General features: G+C 47.4%; 2 protein-coding genes across 3 annotated transcripts in view; one reads left to right on the top strand and one right to left on the bottom strand.

The window, feature by feature from the left end:
• The window catches only part of DNM3 (dynamin 3), a 182,337-nt gene extending 165,717 nt beyond the window's left edge, over window positions 1-16,620 (top strand). For both annotated transcript variants that reach the window (XM_072866985.1, XM_072866984.1), the window contains one exon: window positions 10,729-16,620. In XM_072866985.1, the coding sequence (XP_072723086.1) occupies window positions 10,729-10,798 (70 nt within the window). In that variant the 3' untranslated portion in view covers window positions 10,799-16,620. The remainder of the gene's footprint in view (window positions 1-10,728) is intronic.
• Window positions 16,621-17,407: 787 nt separating this feature from the next.
• On the bottom strand, window positions 17,408-23,291 carry PIGC (phosphatidylinositol glycan anchor biosynthesis class C). The gene is made up of 2 exons (XM_072868145.1): window positions 19,055-23,291; window positions 17,408-17,927 (listed from the first exon to the last, which is right to left on the bottom strand). The coding sequence occupies exon 1, from the start codon at window positions 22,890-22,892 to the stop codon at window positions 22,014-22,016; it is 879 nt and encodes a 292-aa protein (XP_072724246.1). The 5' UTR covers window positions 22,893-23,291; the 3' UTR covers window positions 17,408-17,927; window positions 19,055-22,013.
• Between the last annotated feature and the right edge of the window lie 263 nt (window positions 23,292-23,554).

Below are 23,554 nucleotides of genomic sequence, written 5' to 3'. Positions count from 1 at the left end.
CATATATGATTTGTGAAATATTCCCCACTGCCAGAATTTAGATTATTCCCTCTCTCTCTTAAAAGACTGCAGTAGTATTTTGAAAGAAAATGCAGCTGTGCGCTTTCTTTGGTAAGATGGCTTTAAGCAGGCACTAGAGCCACTTCAGCTTACCATGATGTGTGTTTGCCTGCCTGTTTGGAAAGCCTGATCTTGACCAATTTTAGTTCTACTGTGGATACTTTGATTTATGGCTTTTAAATGTCCCAAATGGGAATCTCAGCTTTGCCACAAGGCAAACAATTGAATTGGAAATGTTTTTCTCCTGGCAGCAGAGCCCATGGTGTTAATGGGGGTGGGAGGGTGCTCCCCTTTTCTCTCTGTGTCCTGCTCTGCAGTGCTACTGTGGATTCATGAAGGTTTTCCCAGTGAAGCACTGGAGATCATTACTCACTTTGCCATTAAAACATACGTGACCCTGCGTGATGTGGAACCCTGGGACCTGGTTAAACAGGGGTCTTGAAGGGCAGGACCATCACTCAAGCAGGCAGGAACATAAATGCTCTCGAGCACGTGTGTGTCACCCTCAGGCATGCTGTTGCTCAGTCCTTGGGGGCTGAGGATGGTCTTTATATGCGAGACAAGCAGTGGGGAGAGAATTCACGTCATGCTGTTCATGAACAGTCCCATACTCTCCCTACCACCTCTTTCAGCTGTCTCCCTAAAATTTACTTCAACCCACAGCCAGCCAGCATGGAAGAGGTGATGGCTGCTATTCAGCTACGTTTTATTATGCCACGGAGGCTAATTACATGACCTGTTGTGTTTGTAACAAATCTATGTTGTAAGCCATCATTGCATATTTCTGCCAACCCGACACAAAAAGGTACTTATACTTGACAGTAATTACAGTTAGAAAATTCCAGACAAAGCCAGAAGCACTGCAGAAAGCATCACTGCCTGATGTTTCCTGGTCCGCAGGCTCTGTACTCAGCTCTTTGACTGCCAAATATCAACCATGAAGTAAGTTTTCTGTGATGGATTTTTACGGATTAGAGTTCTTTGGAAAGATTTAATGTAATGTCTAACTCTGTGCATTGAATGATAAGGGGATCCCTTGGAAAAATTGCACGTGATCCTCTGATTAAAATCTGTCATAGTGCATAGGCATATAAGGCCAGAAGAGTTATCCTGCCTTAGCCTGGGAATCTCCTCTCTTCTGAAAGTTTGACCTTGCAGCTTTAAAAGCTTACTACTATATTTTTTTTAATGGAATATAAATAATAATCAAATAACTATTGCATCAAACTCTTCTGGCAGGATGAGTAAGTGCCCACCTTAAAGCATTTGCATGCTGAGTTGGATGATCTCAATCTGAACACCCAAGTAGAAGAGCACAGGTCCATCCAACAGTAGCATCCATTTGTCCTCTTTGAATGGATCTTCAGTGAAGGTTATATTCAAAAAGTATAATCAGCAATTAGGAGTGTTTCATGCAAGCAAAGAGACAAGAGTGTTATCTGGAGAGATTTCAAACTCCTGCTGAATTTAAGGGGAAAAAGAAAGCCAAAGAATAACTAATTTAATTCTGCATTTCATGTCTGTGATCAAAAGAATATAAAGCTACACGGGTGATGCAAAGCCAGAGCCCATCACAGGAGGGGATACTGCTCTTCCATAGTCAGTGTTTCCAATTCTGCCTGTCCAAGGACCTCAAAATCACAAGATTTATGAGAATATCGGTTATTCTTTCTGTGATTTCTGCTCTGGGGGAAGACACCCCTGCGTAATTTGTTACCAGTCTAATTTACATTTCTTGTTGTAATGCACACCCAGTAATATGCTCCTTTTACTGCTGGCTGCTATGAGCAGGAGACTCCATTTATTTTCCCATATCTCTTAGAAAGAAGCTCTGCTTTTTCCCCTCCTCCACTGGCTCCTTCATCACTATTTTGTTTTCTCTTTTTTCTGCCCTTCCCTTGTTGTCTCTTTCTTGACCATCCTGTTTGCTTCCTCTTTCACCTTCTCCCTTCACTTGGTTTCCTGCCCGGTACATTTGTCTCCCTTCCCCACATATTCCCTCCTTTCCTTCTCACCGTCTTGTCTTGGTTTCTTTCCAACTTATCCCTTCCCTGGCACCTTTGTCAATCTGTCTCCTGTTCCTTGCATTTCTGTCATCTTTTAAAGTTTTTCATCCGGTTTTCAAACATAAAATGCAATATTTGGCAATCTTTCTTAACAGCAGCCTGGTGTCAGTGGCTGTGACAACCATTAGAAACACTAGCTACACTACTTAGGGTAGCCATACTGCCACGTGCAAAAACAGTTGAGGAATACTGGTCGTCTTCCCTGGGTTCATCTTGCAGCTTCAGACCTAATAGAAGCAATGAAAGAAGTAGCATTCTGACAGAGGATAAATATTGGTGGGATCGGACAGAAAGCAGGTCACAGCAGGTTTTAAAAACACGTAAAAAATCACAATACAACAACTCTTGTGGTTTCATTATAATTTTGCAATACCGATCTTACAATAAATTTGGAACAGCATTTGCACAGAACTGATTCTTCAGCTGCCTGAACTGTAATACCGTGAAAGATACAGGAAGGTTTCAAATTCTGCTCCAGGAGCTTCACTGATTGCTGCCCCAAAGAGGATGACTTTCTTCTAGACTAGCAATAGGATTTTGTTCACCACCTTCCTTCATATACCTCTCCTCCAGCTGACTGTCCTGAAGATCAAGTAAAGCAAAGTTCATGGGATGTCAGACATTGCAGCCTAGGTACTCCATCTGCTGCCACTGACTCTAACTCCCATCAGCATCTCCTTTCATCAGCCAGAGGCAGGCTGTCCGCTTCATATCTTCAGTGATCTAGGAATTTTCTGAAGGGCAATACGCTATGACAGTTGAACAAATGTAGTTGAAGAGTCACTTGTTCTACGTGGAGTTTAGGTTTGTTCTTATTTATTGTATCTCAGGTAGTTTTGATCGTCTTTAGTATTGTTCCTGAGCTACTTGCTCCTGCCTTATTCAATAAAAATTGTTTTTAAAATGAGGTGAACTAGGAGAGATCCATTTGATTGGGACTGTTGCAAGTTACTTTCAAAGTTCAGCAAAGTGGATCAGGCTGGGAAACGGCTCTTCATTACTCTTAGTGTAGACCAGCCCCATGTGATGGGGAAGGGTAAGTAAAAATGATGCAAGAGAGAGGAAGACAGAAAAAGAAGGAACCTGAAAAGAGTTGAAAGAAGTGATTCTGGGATAAAGATGATGTTGTGAGTGCAGTCCTCAAACACAGTTGAAGTCTGCTTTGGGAGTGTCAGCTGGTGAACTGAATGAATAAGTAATTTATTCTGTTAGGTATTTTCAGCAAAAGCTTTTTTTTGTGCTTCCTTAGCCTTTTCTCTCTCAAGATACTGTTAGTAGAAGGAAGTGGTTTTTATTTTTAGCATCTCTCAACTTGAAAAAGGAAAGTAGAGTCAAACAATAGCAAATGTTGTTTGCCAGAAATACAGGAACCTGAAGGTGTGTTTTGTCCCCAGTAGTTTAATAACAATTGCTGTGAAGGCTCTGCAGGATTAGAGCAAGGGTGTTAAGCAGGAAATTTCTTGCCTTGTCTGAAAAAGTGGGCAGAATTAGCAGTGCATTTCTAGCCTTCCTTATGCTAGAAGAGAAAACGTGACAGAGAAAGCAGTGATGATTTGAACCTCCTGAACCTGCAGGCATCTTGAAAGGCTCTCCTTGAAACTCTCCTGTCCCCTGCAAGCTGTATTGGCTTCTTAGTGAATGAGAGCACTCAATGGCTACATTAACAACAGTGACACTGATAATCATGTTAGTTGTTGTCATAGACAAGAAGAGGTGCAACTCCAGCTGGAGGTGACAACCAGGATGTTTGCTCCCTTTCTTGCACCAAGGTAAGTAAAGAGGAGAGAGACAAAAAGGCAGAGTAAGGTCAAAGGTGAGTAGGAAGGAAGAACAGAGTGGGCAGAAGTAGATACAGTGTTCACAGACAGGGTACATGATTTGCATTGGTGCTGAACAGTACAGCTAAACACAGACCAGTACACAAGACTTGAGCTACTGTGCAAAGATGAGATGTTCCTCCTGCTGATTTTGTGTCCCTTCTGTTGTGATCTTCTGCTGCGGACAGAGGAAGGTAGAGCAGCATTCTGAATGTACCACTCAACACTCCTAACTCCCTTCTTCCATGAGCAGTTTTGATAATCTTGACCATCCTGACCTAGGGTTTCTGAAGGGTTGGGACAGTCCTCCACTAATGTGTTGCACGCTTGCTTACTTGACATGTTCCCTGCTGAAGGGCAAACAAGAACACACAGTTTGTTAAGAATAATAGTCTTTCTTGGTTGCTCCATTGAATTAATTCTTTTGTTTATTCAAGCTGAGTTTTCCATATGACGCATTAATTCCCTGAAATGACTAATTTGAAAATGGAACACCCACATAAACATACAAACATATTTGTGTGTGTGTGATAGATGTTAATTTATGATGGTCATATAGAAAATGTGGCTTGAGTTGCAAATAATAAATTAATCTAGTGGAACATCTTTGCCTCTGAAAGGAGTATCCGTATTAAGTTGAATCACGCACAGTGGAACCTCAGTAACCCTAATGCTTTGGAACAGTATTGAATTAATGGAGATTTATATTGCTGCAGTGTAGTGATGGCTAGTGGAACACACATTGTTCCCATTCACTCTTACTTTTGTGTTTCTTAAAAGAAATAGGCATCAGATAAAACAGCATGATCTAACAACTTCAACTTGCTTACACTTAACACAAAACTTCTTCCACTGACAGAATATTGTGCAGCTGGATCATTTGAAATAGTGAGGTTCAGCTATATGTATAGCTGTGCAAGTATCTGGCCGTACAGTCGCAGCATGCCTTCTACGCATTTGTGGAGCCTGATACATATGTGTTCAGCTGGAGAGCTACTTCAGAACTGGCATGCATCCTCAAACACTGTGCTGTGCGCCTCAGTACTTCTGTTCCTGACTTGTCCTCCGATAGCAATCCTATGGGCGTGCTAACTAGAGACATTTCATGTCATTACATGACATTTTTCAGTACAGAAACAAATCTGAGAAATTTTCACTCTCTTGGACCGTTACGTTGGGGTAAGGGACCACCTCAGATGGATATTCCCCAGCTGCTTTTTCCTTTCATCACCGCTGAGTGCCGTTTCTCCTTTCTCCCATAATCATCATCTCCTCCCGATTCTTGTCTGTGATTCCTGCTTTACTCCTCTTACTGTCATAATCCTTTTTCTGCTTTTCCTACTTTCTTATGACGTGTGTCACTAGTATCAAGTGCCTTTCCTCCTCTTGGTTTTCCCACTTCCACTCAAGATCCTTTCTCCTGAGTTGATGTTCGGGAGACTCCGCAGTAGCCATGCTGCATCTGCTGTAGGCCAGCGTTTTAAGTATACATAGACTGTAGACTAACTAATCAGGCCTACAAATCACGTCTTGCCTCTATTCTTCAGCTATGATGGCTACAGTAGTTTTACTTCTGGTTTGGATTTTATTCCAAATCCAGAGGCTGTTGGAGGTCAAGAGGTACCATTTAAAAGTTAGATAGGTTGATATAAGAACCAGGAAAAGTAGAGGCTAAGCTCTGTGGGTCTCTCAGGATCTTATTGAAACAGAGATAACCATATAAAAATAAAATAAGTCACAGCATTATAACTATCCCAAGAACAAGCTATTTAATCTCTCTAAATAATCACCCAAATGAGAAACTATATTTATTCCTCACCTGAAGTCACTCTTTTATCCTCTTATTGTATGCCTCACATCCAGATTTGTATTGTCACCTAAAATAAAATTTGCCTGCAGTCAGACTTAAAGGTGCTTAGAGATTTTGTTTAAATATTTTCTCATTAAATGCTGCAAAGATGATGTCACATATCAGGGTACTCCGAGAGGGCTGCGTTATAGGGAAACCAAGATCATAGAAAAGGGAGAGAATAATGGACTTTTGTTTACAATTTCAGATCTGTAGGATATGTCGTAAAATATAGTTATGTATATGCCTTCCACAAGTGTTCTCTGGTGGTCACAAGCAAACAAGAATGTAAAATGTAAGTGGAAATGAAAGCCTTTTATTTAGATGTACATTAGCTGTGCTCTGAGAAGAGAAGCCATCTTCTTCAAGCAGGGCCTCCCATGGTAATTACAGCTATGCTTTACTGAAAGCCTATTTTGTGGCCTCTGTGTGGGGAGCAATAGCACTTCTCAAAAGGCAAATTCTTGAAGAGCTCCCATATGTTTCTGAACGAATTTTCAGTCTAGACTTGCTTTATTTGGTTTCTTTTGCTGTGTATTTGCCTAGCTAAACCTTTTAGGAGTTCTTTTAAAACTGGAAAAATGGGGTGTGCTGCTTAGGTTAAAAATAAATGTAAAACTTTTCCTTTTTTAAAAAGTTTTTGCATGGGAGTAAGAGTTATCCTCCATTCAAAACCCCACTGAGCTCTTCAAAGGAGGAGTCTCTGCAGCAACATCAGGGAGTTATTAAATACATACTTAGTCCACAATTTTCATTGGTAAATTCTTTATGTCTGCTTAATGTGTGCTAGTTAGAAGAACTGATTCTTTCTGCAGACTCGTTTACTCAACCCTGGGGACCTATGATCCCCTGCCCCTTTAGCACTAACTTTTACAAACAGTTTCCCTTTTTTTTAAAAAAAAAAAAAAAAAAAACACCAAAAAACCCAAAACAACAAACCCCAAAACCACAACAGACTGAGCAGCCCGTTAAAGGGGCCAGGCAGTGGGACTCGGCCCCAAAACCTGAAAACCCAGCTGAAATGTTGGAGACAATAACCAAATTGGAATTACCGCAGCAGTGACATTTTTATAAGAAGGAGCTTTCTATGAATCAGGAGCCGCCTTTCAGGGCCTGGGAACAGCTCAGCACCGTGAACGCACCCCCAGGCTGTCGGAGTTGGTCCGATAACGCAGAGAAAACACGGTCCACGCTGTCTCTACCGCTATCATCTTCTGGCCTCAGACTAAACATTTAGTTGGGCTTAGTCACATATTTACTCACTGACATGGCAGCTAGCGCGGAGCAGGGACCTGGGGGAGGTTGTTTTTCTGTGGTTTTCCCCTGCTCCTGTCCACAGGCAGGCTGGAGCTCCCCCTGCTGCTTTGCTCTCCAGGTTACTGCCCGTTTGCGCCGCATTACTCCACATTTGGAGGGTCTGGCAGCGCTCATTTGTATAACCTTTGCTCAGAAAGCGATCGTGCTGAAATCATGCTAGGCTTCCCTCAGACCTGTGTTTTTCAGAGGTGCCCAGAACAGAGAGGAAGGTGGGACTACACTTGCAAGGAGCAGCGCATCGCTGGTTGCCAGCTCTGTTATCTCAAGGTGGTGGTTTGGGTGCCTGGGCCCCTGCACCCCTCCATCCTGGGGAGCACTTGCACTTCCAGCCACCGCTCCGGGCGTAAAGGAGGGAGAGAGGCAAGAGACCTGGAGGTTGGCCTCTCCTCCTGACTTTGGGGATGAGATTGCTTTTAGGGGGAAAAAAAGGTCTGAATCCTACTCCCAGTTCTAAAAATTGTCACGTAATGACTTGTCACCTTGACAGGGAAATCTAGTGACAGGCAATTTCTGGGCTTGTCCTTTCCCTCACTTTGACTTGAGCTTTGGCTCGTGCCAGTGTTTACTGTGTGCCAGTGGCTAACAAAGCCGAGCTCTCTTCCCCGAGCTGAACCCCTGCCCTGTGCTCTGCCCGTGGACTTGGGAGCACGTCCCCTTTTCCTGCATTACTGGCACGGGGAACCAGAGACTGCCCAGGAGACTGTCAGCAGCAGGACTAGAGATGAATGGTGCTTTTGTAGGTCTTTTCCCAAGTGCTGCCCTTTCCCAAACATCTGCCAATCCTCTGGAAGGCACCTCTGATTTCCAGGGTGCAGCTCCCACTCCCCTAGTCATGGTGCATGGTGCAAGGAAGCCCTGTGCAACTGCATGGGAGCAAGGCAGCACCATCACAAGGGCAGAGGAGAGGGGCTGGAGCTAAGAAGAGATCTGCCTGTTCCTCATTTACATCCTTGCCCATACTCGTTGGGAAGATACACACAAGGGTATGTATGCAGAGCATCCCAGATACATGGTGTGTCTCTACCGGGAGGTATTCTTAGTGGGAATTGGTGGGGCAGAGCTTGGGCTGAGCGGTCCCCTCACTGAGCAGACCTGCCTGTCGGGCAGTGCTGCAGGGAGAACAAGGTTGGCGTGGCTCTGCCCGCTGCATGTGGGGTGAGGGGAGAGGCTGCAGCGTGGCACTGCGCCCCAGGCCCCCGCAGTGGCAGCAGCTCTTTGTCGGAGAAGGCCCCCTTGGGGGTATCAGCTTCTCCTTGACGTGGTACTCTGGAGTGGAAACGAGAGCCTGCTGGGGGACTTTTCTGTTCAGGTCTGGACTGGGCTTGAATGAAAATTCAAAATAATGGTCAGGGTGCAATAGCAGCTCGGGTTCAAGGAGGAAATGGGGCTCAGACCTGATCTTGGTTCAGGTTTGGTCTGACTGATTATATCCAGGAAATCCTCCCACTGTGCTCTCCAGTTTCTGATCCTGCTAGGCTAAATAGCAATTTGACTAAATTACATTATTTGAATCCAGTGTGCTGCATTCAACCTGGTATTAAAATGCATGCTTGGGCTTGTATCTTTTAAATTTGATATGAAGACAGCTGTATGCATTTTCCCTTGTTTGTAAATTGTATACACATGATATGATGTTTTCAGTAAGCGCTAAACAATGCAATGTGAGGCATTTCAACAAAGGAATAATTTAATGCAACCCAGCAGAAATGCAGAGCCTTAGAAGTGGTTCTTTATGAAACTACAAATTTTGGAAATGGGTCCAGAAGACCTACACTGGAGCAACACAAGAAACAATAGTTAACAGAGTAACATTTTTTCTGTAAGGAAAATACACCATGAAGAAATTACATTTTGCCTATTTTTTAGCTTGTTGATTTACTTGAACGCTTTAGTTGGCATATTTTGTATTTGTTGCATGTTAGGGATTAAAATTCTCATTTCTTCACCAAAAGAGAATATTGTCATACAAGATGCACTTTGAGCCAAGCAAGGCTTTTTTTGTCAAGTGTAAATTTGTCTCATATATTATGTTCCAGTTCAAAGAAAATTAACACATTGTTACATTCTTTTCATCTTCTATTTAGCTTTAACAGAATGAGACACGTTTCCTTTGTAAATCTTCTTCAGAGAAAGGAACTGCTCGTACTTTCACAGGTGGAGGACAGAGTTAGAGAGGGCTGTACAGTTTGTCTTGGCCATTAAAGAAGTCTGCTGAAGCTGGATGGGAACTGAAGAGCCCTCGGCTCCCCGCCTTGTTCAGACCCTGGGTTCATGCGCTCTCATGGTGATCTGGGCTGGATTAAGGAGTAAAGAGAGCACTGGTACTTCCTGTTAAAGAAAACGGGGAGCAAAAACACTGTGTAAGAGATGGAATAACTGCAGCAACAAAACCCTGCTGGAGGGTGCTGAAGAGCTAGCTAAAGGAGCAGGCTGGCTGTGAGGCACAGTCTTTTAGGTATATTTACACAGCACACAGCAGTTCTAGGCAGAACTGTCTGAGCTAGTGCAGGTGCTGGAGCCCAAACAGGTATTGTCATCTCAGACTCTGCACAGGCTTTGCTCAGCAGTGGGGTATTTTAGCCCAGGTAGAATGCAGCATTAACAAAATACTCTTTGTAACTAAGCTGATGGAGTTATCTCCACACAGCACTGATATGAGCCATGTACCCTCAATACACACAAAAATGTAAAAGGCAATTACATAGCTACCAGAGAGAACCTGTCTACAACTCCAGCAGACTTGGTGTGTCATCCTTGGATGAAGTGAGGGAGGGGAAGGTCTCAGCCTGGACTGTCCCTGCTCAGCCTGGACTGCAGGTGGAATGTACTTGAGGATTGTACTGCTGCTAGCTCTTGCACTGTGGTCTCTTATCAGATGATGAGGCAGTCTAAATTGAAGTGCAGGGGTTTGCAGTACACTGGAGCCTGCACTGAATCAGCCACTTGAAACAGGAATAAAGACCCATAAGCCTTCCCAAAAAATCTGGGACTCCCTTAGCAGTTATTGAAGTTGATAGAGGAACGCATTAGTGGTGAACGAATGAATCCTGAAGCCATAGCCACGGCTAGCATTTGCATAACCAGCCATTGATATAAAGCTTGAAATTTGTGCCTCAAGTTCAGGCATATTGGCATGGCTCCAGTTGGAGCATGTGCAAGAAGCTAACTGGCCTAACTGTGCAAGAAGCTGCAGGTTTTTCTGCTTCTGCAAACAGCAGATGAAGTCACTGCAGACTGTCTTCCCGAATCCAGCTGGCCACTCTGAAACATGCCTGTAAGTCTGCTCTGTGGCTGTCCAGGCTGGGAGTGACCCCTGAGAAAACAGGAATAATGATCCTCCCCTGGTGGTTTCCGTGGCATGGGAAGGTAACTGTGTTTGGAGAATACCCAGGCTGCGGACCAGAGAGAAGAGTTGTCTGATACGTGAGAACTAAAGCACGGTATGCATGTGGCAAACCCATCGCTTTCTTCCCTGTTGTGGATGCTTAGGGCTGTCATGCCTCAGTGTACACGGAAATAAGATTGTTGTGTTCATGTGCATGTTCACATAGCGACAGCAAGAGGTGCCAGGTTCGCTCTCAGTGTTTGTGCTTACTGTTTCTTCTCTCTTTCTCTCTAGTCGAAGACCACCCCCTTCACCTACTCGGCCCACTGTAATTCGTCCGTTAGATTCATCCCTGTTAGACTAAAAGAAGTTTCTGGCATGTCATTCATTGTTAACCAAATATGTGGAAGCAAATTGCTTGATAACTGTTGCAATAACCAATGTATAGTCGCATGTATGGACATCTATAGGCAAGTAACCAATTTTACTGATATACTCTCTGTCCATTCTGCATTGTTTATGAGGTCTTAAATGTTTTGGGAAGGTCTGTGCTGCCTTGACTTTTCCTTTTGCAATAGCTGATGTTAGCTAACTTACTGACACATGTCTTCACGCAGGCAACTGTGCTCGCAGTCCTGTACAGTCAATGGAGGGCTTGACTTTGTGTGTGTTTGTGCATGCGTTGATTTGATCTGCTTCTTTTTTTCCTCTTATCTGAAATGAATCTTGCTTTTATTTGTACCTTTCAGGTTTTCTGTCATTTGGAATTACACAGTTATGCCCATTTTCTTTTTGAATGGCTAAGCTGGGCAGAGAAAAACAATGTGGTTTCTTATCAAGCTCTTCTGAAGGCCCCACGCTTCCATGTCTCTCTTGCAAGAAGCTTGCTGGATGGCTGCTTCTCCTATAATTTCTCCTTATCCACAGTCTAGTTTTAAAGGAATGTTGTTTAACAAGAAGGGTGTGTGTGAGAAAAAAATGTGTTTTACTTCATTTCCACATTGGCAGCTGACATGCAGAGTTGGTTGGGTGGTTGGTAAGGACCAGGCTGTGGTGCCCCAGCTTGCAAGACTCAGCATGGACCCATCTCACCCTGCAGCAAGGATGTGAAAGGGGGCTTTCAAGAGCCAGTACATGACAGACCAGCGTGTGCCAGCTTGCTTTGTCCTGTGCTAGTGCTTGCTCACATTAGTACTCCCACTGAACTCATGGGAAGCCTTGGCAGTATGTGAGTGCATGTAATACATATAAATGTACTGCGCGGCAAGATCCAGAGAACTGAGCGTTGCTTTTGGTCATTTTGTGAAACAGAAGGAGATATAGATATGGTTACAGATATATGCACAGCTGTAAATGGGCTACTGCTCTTCTGCCCACTGTGTGAGCCGATTGACAGAGCTTTGGCATAGATTTGCATCTGAGCTTTCCAAGTCCGGTTTGGATTTGAGATACTTGCTCATGCCAGTCGATAAAGTTCCACTATGCCTCCTATATAAAGATTTTCTCTTTGCATCACTTGAAGTCCTGCACTCCTCGGATTAGGGTTGCTTTATCCAACTAGGTACTGAGGAGTGCTCAGGTGTGCATCCTGGCAATGGATTATTTTAGCAGATGTTCACTTGCAGAGGCCCTCTCTGCCTGTTGTTTTGCACGTTATATATTAATGTGTTATAAAAACCTTTTGTCCTTCACTTCAAACACTTTGGGTCAGTGTCACCCTTACAGCTTAAAACTTACTGAGTTAACAGAATTAAACTAGAGATTAATTTGGCCTTGTTTCTTCAGAAAATATTAATTGCTGTTATTACAATTATGGTTACAGATCCCTAGGCAAAGCAACTGGTGGTTTCAAAGGCCCCCAGTATAATCAGTCTAATAAATTTATTTATTGAGACTGCATGTAGGGCTCCAGTATGCTGTAGCCCCATGATTAGGAAGAATCCAATCAAAAAGCCACAACAAATGGGGATTTACTCTATTAAGTATTCCCAGACTGCTGATTAGTTGTGCTCACCACTGAAGCAAATTGTGTTTCAGCTTGCATAAGAGAGACAAGCTTGGGAAAGCATCATGATTTGTATGTTAGCTTAACTTTAATTTCCTGTCAACCTCATACTTGTGACACACACCTGGGGGAGTCTAGAGGTCAACATCTGAAGCATAGTGAAGATGGAGTTTGTCAGAGCACCGGCATCTTGGTGATCACAGAAGACTGCTTAAGTGCCTGGTGTTTGTTTGGAGAACAGGCCCAGACCTCCAACACCAAGTGCACAGAATCAGCTTTCAAGGAAAAAAAAAGGTTGCCAACTCAACTACAGTCATATTGATTTTTACTACAAAAAAAGAAAACATATTTTGACAATTTTTCTTGTGTTCTACACAGTTTTGCACTGTGTAGCACTCTCTGCTGTAACATGCAATGCATCTATTAGACGTATTTTTATAAATGGCTGTAGTAGTCTATGCTGTTGCCTAGCCAGCAAACCTGTATATAGTTTATCAGAACTCGGTTACTGACTGGCAGCTGCCTGCTGAGGGAAAGCCAGGCTTAGTGCCTCAGCCACAGAAAAGTCATTTGAACCCCAGATTTTTATATTTGTTCAGTGATATCGCAAGGCCATGGTCTGGGTTTATCCCCCCATACCCCAAGCACTTGACTTAGTTGTCCAAGGTTCCCTTTGTTCAGTGGAAAGAGGCAGCACCTCCAGAAGGTGATTCAGACCGGTGTGGCTGCATGGCAGACAAGGGTGCCATGTAATGCCGGTAAGTTAGGAGCCTCAATTAGATGACATAGATCCTGGCCTAAAAACATGTTTTTAAATCCTCTGTACTTGAGACTCCTTAATTTACTTTAATGACTGTTTCTGTCAAGCATAAGGAAGTAGGTAGCACAATTCAGCACTGTCCTTAACTCTGCCCTCCAAGAAATTTTATTTTTCAGCAGTAATCCTGAATTGTAAATGAAGCTCTCAAGGGTGGATTTACCCAAAAGAGGAGGAGGAAGAGGTAGTGAGTCGCCTGTGGCCCCACTGTCGGCACCATCTGGTTCTGCGCTCAATGTTGAGGTCGTGGGACACAGCTGCACAGCCCTCCCTTCCTCTGAATCCTCATTCAGATCACAGCTCAATCTGTCCCTGTGCCCTAAATGCAACACTTTCAGGTGTGCAGGTTAATAAGTAACCTTGAGCACAGATCCAGTTTGATGATTTTACCTCTAACTTCTTGCATATACGCTTTTCAGAATAAACTACATAGAATTCTTTCTGGGAAAAATGCTAAATGCTTCCCAAGAAATTGCCACATCCAACTGAGTAAGTACTGTCCTCCCAACCTCGGCCCGTTTCCTCCTGCTGTACAGTGCCTGGAATGGGTTGGTTTGTCCCACTTGCTCCTGATGCTGGCGAGTCGTGTCTGTCCCATCCCTTGTTCTCAGATGAGCTGCCTTGGCAGCAACTCGCTCCATGCCTGAAGGACCGCAGGACGAGCACCCTGTGGATCTGCTAGAGGGACTGGCTACCTCTGACTGACCACTGTCCCCTCTGCAGACACGCTTACACAGGGTGAGCTAAGCCTGAGCTCCCGTAGCCGGGAAGTGCGGGTTGCTCTCCCCTTCTTCGATTCCCTCTGGCAAAGCTCAGAAGATTGCCGGGGAGTAGTGGAGACGCCTATTAAGCAACAGCAGGGTTTCTGATCTTATGTGAGGTGCATAATTAGCTGGGTGATGTACATGGCTAAGTTTCAGGAGGGTGCTCATCTAGTACTGCATTTAGGCTAAACCTGGGTCTCTGCCTAGAGAATGTGTTCCACCTCACCTTGTCATGACTGACCAACAGCTGAAGAGCTTGCGCATACTGTAAATAGCTCTCGGCCGTTAATCTCAAGGGATCTTGTGTTAGGATTAAAAAGATTGTGTCAATGAAAAGGCTTATGTACATAGTTAATGTGTGTTTATTTTATTGCTGATCTTGTTGCACTTTCTGAGTAAGCCTCATAGAAGTAGATTATTTATTATATTAAAGGAGATACATTATAGGTTATGGCATCTCTTGTTAAAGCATAACATAGAAAATGTTATACTCTCTATCACAGCTACACTAAACAATGTGTATGCAGCATATTGAGATTACTGGCTAGTTCTGTGTTTCTGTCTTAAAATAGTCCAAACCTCCTGAATTGAAAGCAGACCTATTTTGCACCTCTGACACCAGGGAGGCATCCAACCTCTTGGTGTGCTTATGGCACAGTTCTTCCCACTGTGGCACTGAACTGAACCTCCTCCCCAGGCTCTAGCAGAACAGCTCCCTTGTGTAAATGAATGTTACTCTGCCTGTCTTTCCTCTTGCTTTGTCTGCAGGCGAGCTGATACCGATGGCTCCTCCCGTCCAGACAGTCCTCCACTCTTGCTTGATATATGATTTGTCACGTCTTGTCGGCCGTTTGCTTTACTGCCTGTCTCTCTACTTTTCCAGGATGGTGTAAATGATGACTTCTTTTTGTAAGAAGCAAACGCTGAATTTCTTTCTGAATTTTGCTCTGTATGTTAATGCCCTACTTCATATGAGCCCAAACATCTGCCTTTGGTTTCATAATCTGTAAATGGTTCCTGGTCTTGACCTTTGAGCACAGCAAGTCAATTCCTGAAACCATGGTCATTACTGAGCATCACGTACACCTGCTGTAAAAATGTTATGCTGCATTTCTGAACCTGAAATAAACTGTAACTCTTGATGGGCTTTTATTATTACTTTCTGGATGCGCATGAGTGGTCTTCTGTCTCTCACACCATCATCTCAGCATGCTGCACACTGCCTCTGTTGGGGCTGCAGTGAGGATTTATCGGAGATGCGTGTTACATTGACATCACTGGAGATGTCATTAAAAGGGGAGAAGGGGGGGGAAGTAACCCATGGGAAGCATTCAGCCTGCTGCCCTGCAAGGGGCTTGGAGTGCTGCAGAGATGTTTAGCTGGGAAATGGATGAATGTTTTTCAAGCTATACCTGGTATTCATTTCATTGCTGGGGAAAGCGTGTTTTGGGGAAGATTCAGAGCTGAGCAGAAGGCTGGACTGAGTCCTCCAGAGCAGGAGCTGGAGTAAAACTGTGCATGTGTATGTGTTATGTCTGGAAGGGATTTCCCCCTGAAGTGGTTGTGTACAAATGTGCAGATGTCTTGATTACTCAATTCCTCCTTCAGACCAGTATCAGCCAAGTAACTGGCATAAGTGCTTGGAGGAGATGGTCTGTATAGCACAACAAGCACAACAGCTTCCTATGGGAGAGGACATTTCTCACTGAGCACAGCAGTCACTACCTTGGTCCTTAGACAGGTTTTGGGAAAGGGGAGAGCAAAAGGTGGGATGAGCAAAGCAGCAAAGTCCCTGTTGTATTCACTTGCTTGCTGTAACGTTTGGAGATATTTTTTTTTTAATAGTCTTTAATGGCTATGCCTGAGGCAGTCTGTGCGCTCCCCCTCAGTAAACAGCAGTGTCACACATGTCCCATCTGGCTGGACTACGTTACGTACCCCTGTATGAGTTTGGTTCCTGGCATGTTGGTCAGCGACACGTCAGTGCTGTATGCTGGGTAACAGGAGCAGCATCTGCTCTTCTCTAACTGCTGCGCTGGGCCATCAGCTGCCAAGGGTCTCTCCTGCTAGGGTTGGCAGTAGATGGATTACACTGCTGTCGCCCATGTTTTTAACCTTTCCCAGCAACATCCTCTCCAGATGCCTCGATCCAGCCCATAGATCCATCTTGTTTGATCATTCTCAATTTCATCAGAATCTCACTTTAAAAAGGTCTACTCCAAGAACTGTGTTTGAAGCAGATAGTGGTGCAGATTTTAAAGCTGGCTGGGGAAAAGCTCTTCCAGAGGATATTATTTGCTGCAAGAAAATTAGAAAGCCTGTGACCAGCAACCTCCACACTTGTGATGTGATTGTCCTAGTTCTCTGGTGCCAGCAAGTCAGGTGGGAAGCGGTGAGGATGAAAGCCAAGACTGTGCTGATAGCCAGCTGATTCTAATCTTGCTCTTGCCCTTTTCCTTAATGTGCATGTTCTGTGCCTTTTTCTCTTAACCCATTTCATTAAGATAATTTTGTATATGAGTCATTTTATTGTATCTTGACCTTTTGTTTTAAATCTCTTCTCCTCCCCTCCCCGTGAATTTTGGGTTATTTTTTGTCTTTTTCCTAGGCGACCTCCGCCAGCTGTTCCAGGAAGATCATCCTAACACACACATTTCTTTCTTGTTATATGCAATCTGTCTTTTTTTTTTTTTGTCCAAAATTATCTTTAATTTGCACTAGCCTATTTGTAAATGAAAGATTTTATTTTCAGATGTCAATGATAAGCCTGGATATAAAGAAAATAAAAATTATGACTACAAAATGAATGTGTGCTGGTTTTCTATTGAACGGTCTACCCACTCTTTCTCAAATGGAGCCATTCACACCCCATGGAAGAAATTGCCTGGGCTCTGTGGAGACTCCTACCCTCCAAGGTGGTGGAGGGAGGGGCGTTCTGCTGGGATTCCACCACTGCTTCTGAATTCATTAACCACCAGGATTGCTCTGTATAAATGGCTTTGGCTTAGTGCTAGTGGGAAGAAAAGTAGCCAGCTTCTTTAACAACAAAAGAGTCCTAAAAGATGTCAAATGCACCAGCAGCAACACCTGACTGTGTGCAGAGTGGAAAGTCAAAGGAGAAGATAGCAGCAGTCTCTCCACTGATGCATCTGCACAATTATAAATAAATCACAGCTGCTCTGACCTTTTTTTTTCAAGCTAAACCTCTGAATTCCTTGCAAGCCGACCTCATCGGAACCTCTGAGCTCAAATAGCTGTAAGTAGCTACCTCTGGGATTTCAAATGTGTCTGTCCCTATGGGAAAGAGAAAATCTGGGATTTAATTTTTAGAAGATGTGCTTGTTTTGGGTGCCAGAGAAGTATATGAAGAGTAAGTCTAAAAAAGGGAACATTTATGGGGTTTATTGACTTTTTTTCTCACATGAAAACAAAGAAGGGATGTCTCACAAACCATTGCAGATAAATCAGAAGGCACTGCACAGATATGAACTGGAGGTACAACGCAGCATCGGGACTCCAGCCTGTTGTTCAAGGGGCACAAACAAGACATTTCTTTGTAGTAGGAAGTTCATGGTGAGAGGGAGCTGCAGCGGTGCTGCTCAGGGGACGGTGGCAGGGCAGTGGAGGAGATCAGTATCGTGTGTAGAAGGGGCCTGAACACACAGGCTGTGCTTGGCTTCAAGCCAGGTCTGATACAGCTTTGCTGAATTTGGGCAATTCCTCCTGTTCCAGCTGATTTAGGTCCCTGCTGACCTCTTGTATGTCCAGGGAGCTGCTGAACCACCTGCATGTCCTGGTAAACGCCAGACAATGAGTTTGCTCAAATTATAAGGGGGTGCAAGCCCAGAGAGCTGTAGACTTACACAGATTTTTCTTTCTTCTCACTTAGACTTTGTCTTTTGGTAGACTACAATAGAAGAAACAGTAATGGTATTAGCAAAAAGGGGAAAAAAAGAAAGTACAGCAATTCTTAGGGACATAAATAGTCATTCCTGCTAGACCCTTGAACTGTATGTGCTAAACCAGGAATTGCTGGAGCTAGAGAGAGTACAATGATGGGCAAGGTGCTTCCCAGCACCCTGGGAAAAGGGAGAAATGGAGGCTCCTAACGGTCCCATGAACACAACTGTCCTAAGAGTAGGGGATGAGGAGGGGAGCTCAGACTGGCCGTATCTTTTATCTGTGGAACTCGCCGCTGTCAGGTACTGAGCCAAAAAAAACTCAGCAGGGTTCAAGAATTGTGTATTTTCAGGACTACTACAGAAGCGACAGCGTTTGTACCCAGGGGGCTCTTGTTCTGGCCATGCTTCACCTCTCAGGTAAGAGGGAACAGGAACAGGCTGAATTTCACAAGCTGCTTTTTTTCCAGGTTGTTCAAAAATCTATTCCGCGCTGGGGGAAGCTCTCACTGTGTTCCCTCTGGTACCAACAGATGAACCAACAACAAATAAAAGGTGGCTGATATTTTAGTTGTATGGCCTTACCTGCAGCACCCCAACCAGGAGCTGCTGCTGTCTGCCTAGCTGCCAGCCAAGTTCCATGCATTAGGCTGTAAGGCACAAACTTCTTTCTTGGGGCATTTTATGGTGGTAAACTTTTCACAGAAATCTTTACCTTCTTCTTAAGTATTTGATAAAAAATATTGTTGGAAATAGGACTCCGAACTTCATGGTTTTCTGGTAGCTATTCCTAAAATCTCCTAAGTAGAAAGACAAAGGTATTGGTGTGCTGGGAAACCTTGGCACATTCTTTGGCATCAACTCACGGGATGATTTTTTGAAGAAGCTGTTTAACCTCATCTGTGCTATTTCCACCCTGCAATGGTATAAGTTCTGTGGCTAGGTGGAGGAGGCTAAGGGTGCTGCACCAGCTGGTGGCATTATGCGTCCTAGGCTGCTTTTCAACAGATGGGTTAGGACCAAAATCCTATTTTGGTTTCCTGATCATTCACGTTGTTGCTGTTGCCTCTCACATCACAAAGCTGAGAAAAGCTTAGAGATTACTGTGCGAATTGAAGAGATATAAAGACCTTACCTTCAAAGACTAAAGCTTCACTCTTTCCAGGCTTCCCAGATCCAGTCTCCCATGTGGTGAGGGACGCGGGCCCCTGACAGCATGGTGTGGGTGGCTGATGCTTGCCTTTCCCTGCAGCAGAGGCTGTAGATGGAGATTCCAGACGGCACATGTCAGCAGCTCCCCCAGGATCAAGGCTTATCCCCAGCCAGTTTACAATTACTTGCATTTGGACAGCTTCAAATCAAAAGAAAACGTCCCATTGAAGTGCTCGATCTCAGTGGACTTGGAAACTTAAGAGATAGAAACTGCACTTCCTTGTAATGCAGAATAACATGTAACTCTTTAGAGTTGGTTGATGATGATTTGGTTGCATACAAACTGAGAAGGACCTATTTCTTTGGTCTCAGCGTGTGCTTCATCAGAGAAGCCGCAGAACAGTACGCTCAGGTAGCGAATGCCCAAAGGGCATCCAGCTTTACTGCTGAGCTGGGCGTAGAGTTATGGCAAAGTTTTGTTCTGTAGAGGATATTCTGACCTCAGGCATGAAGACATAATGGCCGTTTATTTGGCATCTTAAATAACTTCAGCAGCATTGCAGAGCATGTATCCTCAGGAGAAGGTCAGAGAAGTCCTAGGGAAACTCTGCCTGGCCTTTGCGTCTCGTCTCGTCTCGTCTCGTCTCGTCTCGTCTCGTCTCGTCTCCTCTCCTCTCCTCTCCTCTCCTCTCCTCTCCTCTCCTCTCCTCTCCTCTCTCTCTTGCATTTTTCCCTCCTTCAAAGTCCCTTTATGCATCCAGACCATGGGTTAGGCTTTATATTTTCATCTCCCAGGTTAGGGAGAGCAGGGTATCTGTGCAGGCAAGCTAAGGGGAGGGCTAAGCCTTTCCCCAGGGGATCTCTGGGAAAGGACTGAGGCTAAGGAGGAGGTGAAGGGAAGGAGCTGGGTGGAGCAGGGACGCCTGGGGCTGTGGGCAGGGATGAAACTGCCTGCAGCAGGCTGGACGGGATACATCTTGCATCCTGCCTGGAGCTGGGCGGACGGGGCCTGCTGCATCAATCGAAGCCCAGGGATCTGCATAGGTGATACACTGGGTTCCAGCTGTGGCTGAGGCGACAGTGGCAGTCCGTGCCCATCTCCACCTGGAATGTCTGGGTAGTTGATGTTTGCACTTTTCCTAACCCAGAGCTGGTTTTCAGAGTCTGAATTTGGGAAGAGTATTTTTGGGGGAAATATTTCCCCTTGGGGGAATGGGTGCAGCAGAAACTCTGCTTTCTTGTAGCCTCTACCGTGACAGACATTAACAACAGGCGCCAGGCAGGCTAGATTTTATTTACTTTTGATTTACACTCAAGCCTTGCCCTACCGATGGACTCTGTAAATCGACTCTGGATAGCAACGTTACAATGGCACTAGCCCAGCGCATAATGGGGCATCCCAGTCACGGAGCAGCTTTCTGGGAAACCTCCCTGTGAAAAAACAGTCTTCTTTCCGAAGAACTAAAAAATGTCATCATGACTGTGAGCATCTGGCTACTCCGTGCTCCCTGTGAGAGTAGAGCACAGGCTCTAAACTTCCGCAGGTTTTAATTAAAACCAAAGTGAGATGTAGTCGTCACCATGACGACAACAGCAACATTTAGCACTTGGCAAGAGCCGTAACAAAGCACTGGAGGTGTTGGGGACTCCGCTGGGGGTTGCTCGTTTCCAAGAAAGCCCAAGGAGCATGCAGCAAGCGCCCGCTCGCTGCAGTGAGACGCCGGTGCTCAACGGGATGGGGTAAATCAAGTGGAAAGTTGCACTTTTGCAGCATTGGGTTTCCAAATGAGAAAAGTTTCACAAAAACCCAGGTAATGCCAAATGCATCCCTGCGAGGTGGGGCTGGGGCAGGCATGTGCATCCCTTCCCTCCCGCGGTGCCGGGTCCGGCGGGCTCCGCTCCCCGGGGTGGCCGGAGCAAGGCCGGGCTGCTGAGGGACGGTCCCAGATGGGAGCAGGGAAAGGGAAAGCACCAAAGCACCGGGGAAGCCCTCCCGGCCCAGGGCCGGCTCGTCCTGGCCTGGCCTCCAGCGGGACTTGTTTGCCGGGAGCGCCCTCTGTTGCGGCGTGTGCGGTGCCGGACAGACGGCCGCTGGGCAGACGGCTGCCAGACAGGGCCTCACTGGGCCCCGCTACTGTCACAGCAGCCTGGCATCTCCCCAGCCGGTGGGTGTGCCCACGGGGGTCTGGGCTGAGCTCCATCCCTCTGGCTCGGGGTCTGGCCCTGCGGCGAGGCCAGATCCACCTCTGGGAGGGGGTGAGAGAGGGGAGGAAGGCGTCTTGCCTCCTCACCCCCCTTCTCCTAAAGGACTGAGGGTAATATGGTGCCTGGCAGCGTCGTGAGGCTATTCTGGCATCGGCAACTGGCGGGGTGCAGGTGAACAGGGCTCTGCACCGCACCCGACCCAGGCACCCTCGTGCTCGGTCCTGCAGGTCCGGCAGCACCCACCGCCCCATGCGCTGCTGCCCTGCCCACAGCAACCCTCACCAGCCCCCTTCCCCTCCAGCTCTCCCGGGGAAGTGCTGTCAGTCCCCACCACACACACTGAGGTCCCTGGGGCTGAGGACCTCCGTGGGCATGCCGTGCGGCACATCTGAGCCAGATGTGCGTTTCCGCATGGTGTTTCTGCTCAGGGGATGCACACACACCCCCCCCCGCACCCCCCCCAAACCCAGGTATGGGTCTGCGTGGGCAGAGCACGCGCCACCCCGCTTGCCTGTGCCCCAAGCTGCTGCACAGGCCGTCCGCTCCGCGCGGTTCAGCTCCTTCCTTCGCCAAAACCAAGCAGGTCGGGTCTGGAAACAGATGCTGAGGGTAACGCACACAAATGTGGTCCTCGCTGCTTTGCGAGGGGCTTTATTGGGCTGGTGTCCTCCCCCAAGGGCTGTCCCCTGGCAAGGGCCTTTGTGCTGCTCACAGCAGAGGGTCCCCCTGGGCCAGGCCTACATGAGGAACCTGGAGAGGTCCTCCTTGATTTCAGCCTCATCCCACGGCCCGTGGATGTTGTCCTTGAGCAGCTGAAGGTGGATGAGGCAGTAAGGGCAGAGGCAGGAGATGGCAAGCAGCAGCGAGGCGAAGAGCACGGCACCCACGCTGGAGACGGTGGCCAGTCCCGCCAGCGCCGCCAGTGCGAAGAGCACCGTCACCCCCACGTAGCATCGGGGTGTCTGGGCTTTCAGTTTCTTCTGCAGCATGGGCCAGAGGGCAAAAATCTGCATGGCGAAGGTGACCACGACGAAGGCGTGGAGGGAGCGAGGCAGGCGGGAGGCTAGGCACACCGAGGCAAAGATGGCCATGTTGAGGGACAGCGTGCTGGAGACGATGGCGGCGTTGGCTCCGTAGTCGAAGAAGATGAGGTGGCCGAGGAGCATGAGGGCCGACATGGCGTAGATGGTGTCCGTGCTGATGGACTCCGTCAGCGTCTTCAGCACTGGCGAGAAGCCGTAGGTGAAGGCGGTGAACACCAGCGTGCTCTTCAGGTCGGCCCACCGCGTCCGCCCGCTCTCCCGCCGCCCGGCCCCACCGTCCACGGCGTCGAAGAGGACGTAGCCGAGCAGGGAGGAGACCAGGGCCGCCGCAAAAAGCCCCTGCGGGCTCAGCATCCCGGCGTCCATGTACCACCAGGTGACGACGAAGACGCAGACGCTGCACAGCTGCTGCACCACCGCTCCCGACTGGAAGACGACGGCCCGGTACCGGTACCGGCGGGCGTGCACGTTCTTCCGCAGCTCCTCCAGGAACCGCTGGTCCACGTAGTTATCGGGGAAGGGCTGCCGCTCGTACAGCACCTTCTGCCACCGCCGCCCGGGGACCGGCTCCATCTCCCCGGGCCGGGGCGGGGGGAGGGAGGTGCGCTCGGCCGGCCAGGCACCAGCGGCCCCTGCCCCGCCACCGCCGCCTCCGCCGGGCCCCGGCCGCGGCGCAAGGGACGCCGGGGCGCTCGGGGCTGCCACCTCCCGGCGGGAGCCCGCCGGCGAACGGTGCTGTTACCGCGGAACAGGCGGCGGGGGAAGAGGTTTGCGCCGCGGGAGGTGCTGGGCCGGGCGGGGGTCTGGCTGCAGCTCCGGGGGTCCCGCGCCGTGCGGGGATGGGGACGGGGACGGGGCTGCTCATGCCAGGGAGGGCCTGGTGGAAGCAGGGGGGATGAGGAGGGGGCGGCAGCGCTGGGCACCGTCAGGCCTGCGAGGGCTCCGCCTCTGGGGTGAGCCCCCCGCCGCGGCTGCCCTCCCCTCTCCCTGCAAGCAGGCTGTTCCCTGCAGCCAGCTTTTGGGGGGGGTTCGGGGGAGACGCCAGCTCCATGCCACCCGGAGCGCCACAGCCCTTATCCTGCACGCAGGCTTCTGCGTGGGGGTGCTGCTGGGGCTGCCCCGCTTCTGCCTGTCCCCGCGAAAGGGCCGGGCTGGCAGCTGCAGGAGGTACCGCCGGCCCCGCGGGAAGGAGGGATGCTCCTGCTGGGGGCTGGGCAGGTCCTGCCGCGGTCCCG

Source organism: Ciconia boyciana, chromosome 7 (assembly GCF_034638445.1).
Source record: "Ciconia boyciana chromosome 7, ASM3463844v1, whole genome shotgun sequence".
NCBI classification, from domain to species: domain Eukaryota; kingdom Metazoa; phylum Chordata; class Aves; order Ciconiiformes; family Ciconiidae; genus Ciconia; species Ciconia boyciana.
The sequence above is the reverse complement of the archived record's forward strand: the minus strand, read 5'-3'. Positions and strand labels throughout refer to the sequence as shown.

Coding starts and splice junctions, on each gene's coding strand:
- PIGC (XM_072868145.1), bottom strand. CDS start 22,892: ATGGAGCCGGTCCCCGGGCGGCGGTGGCAGAAGGTGCTGTACGAGCGG.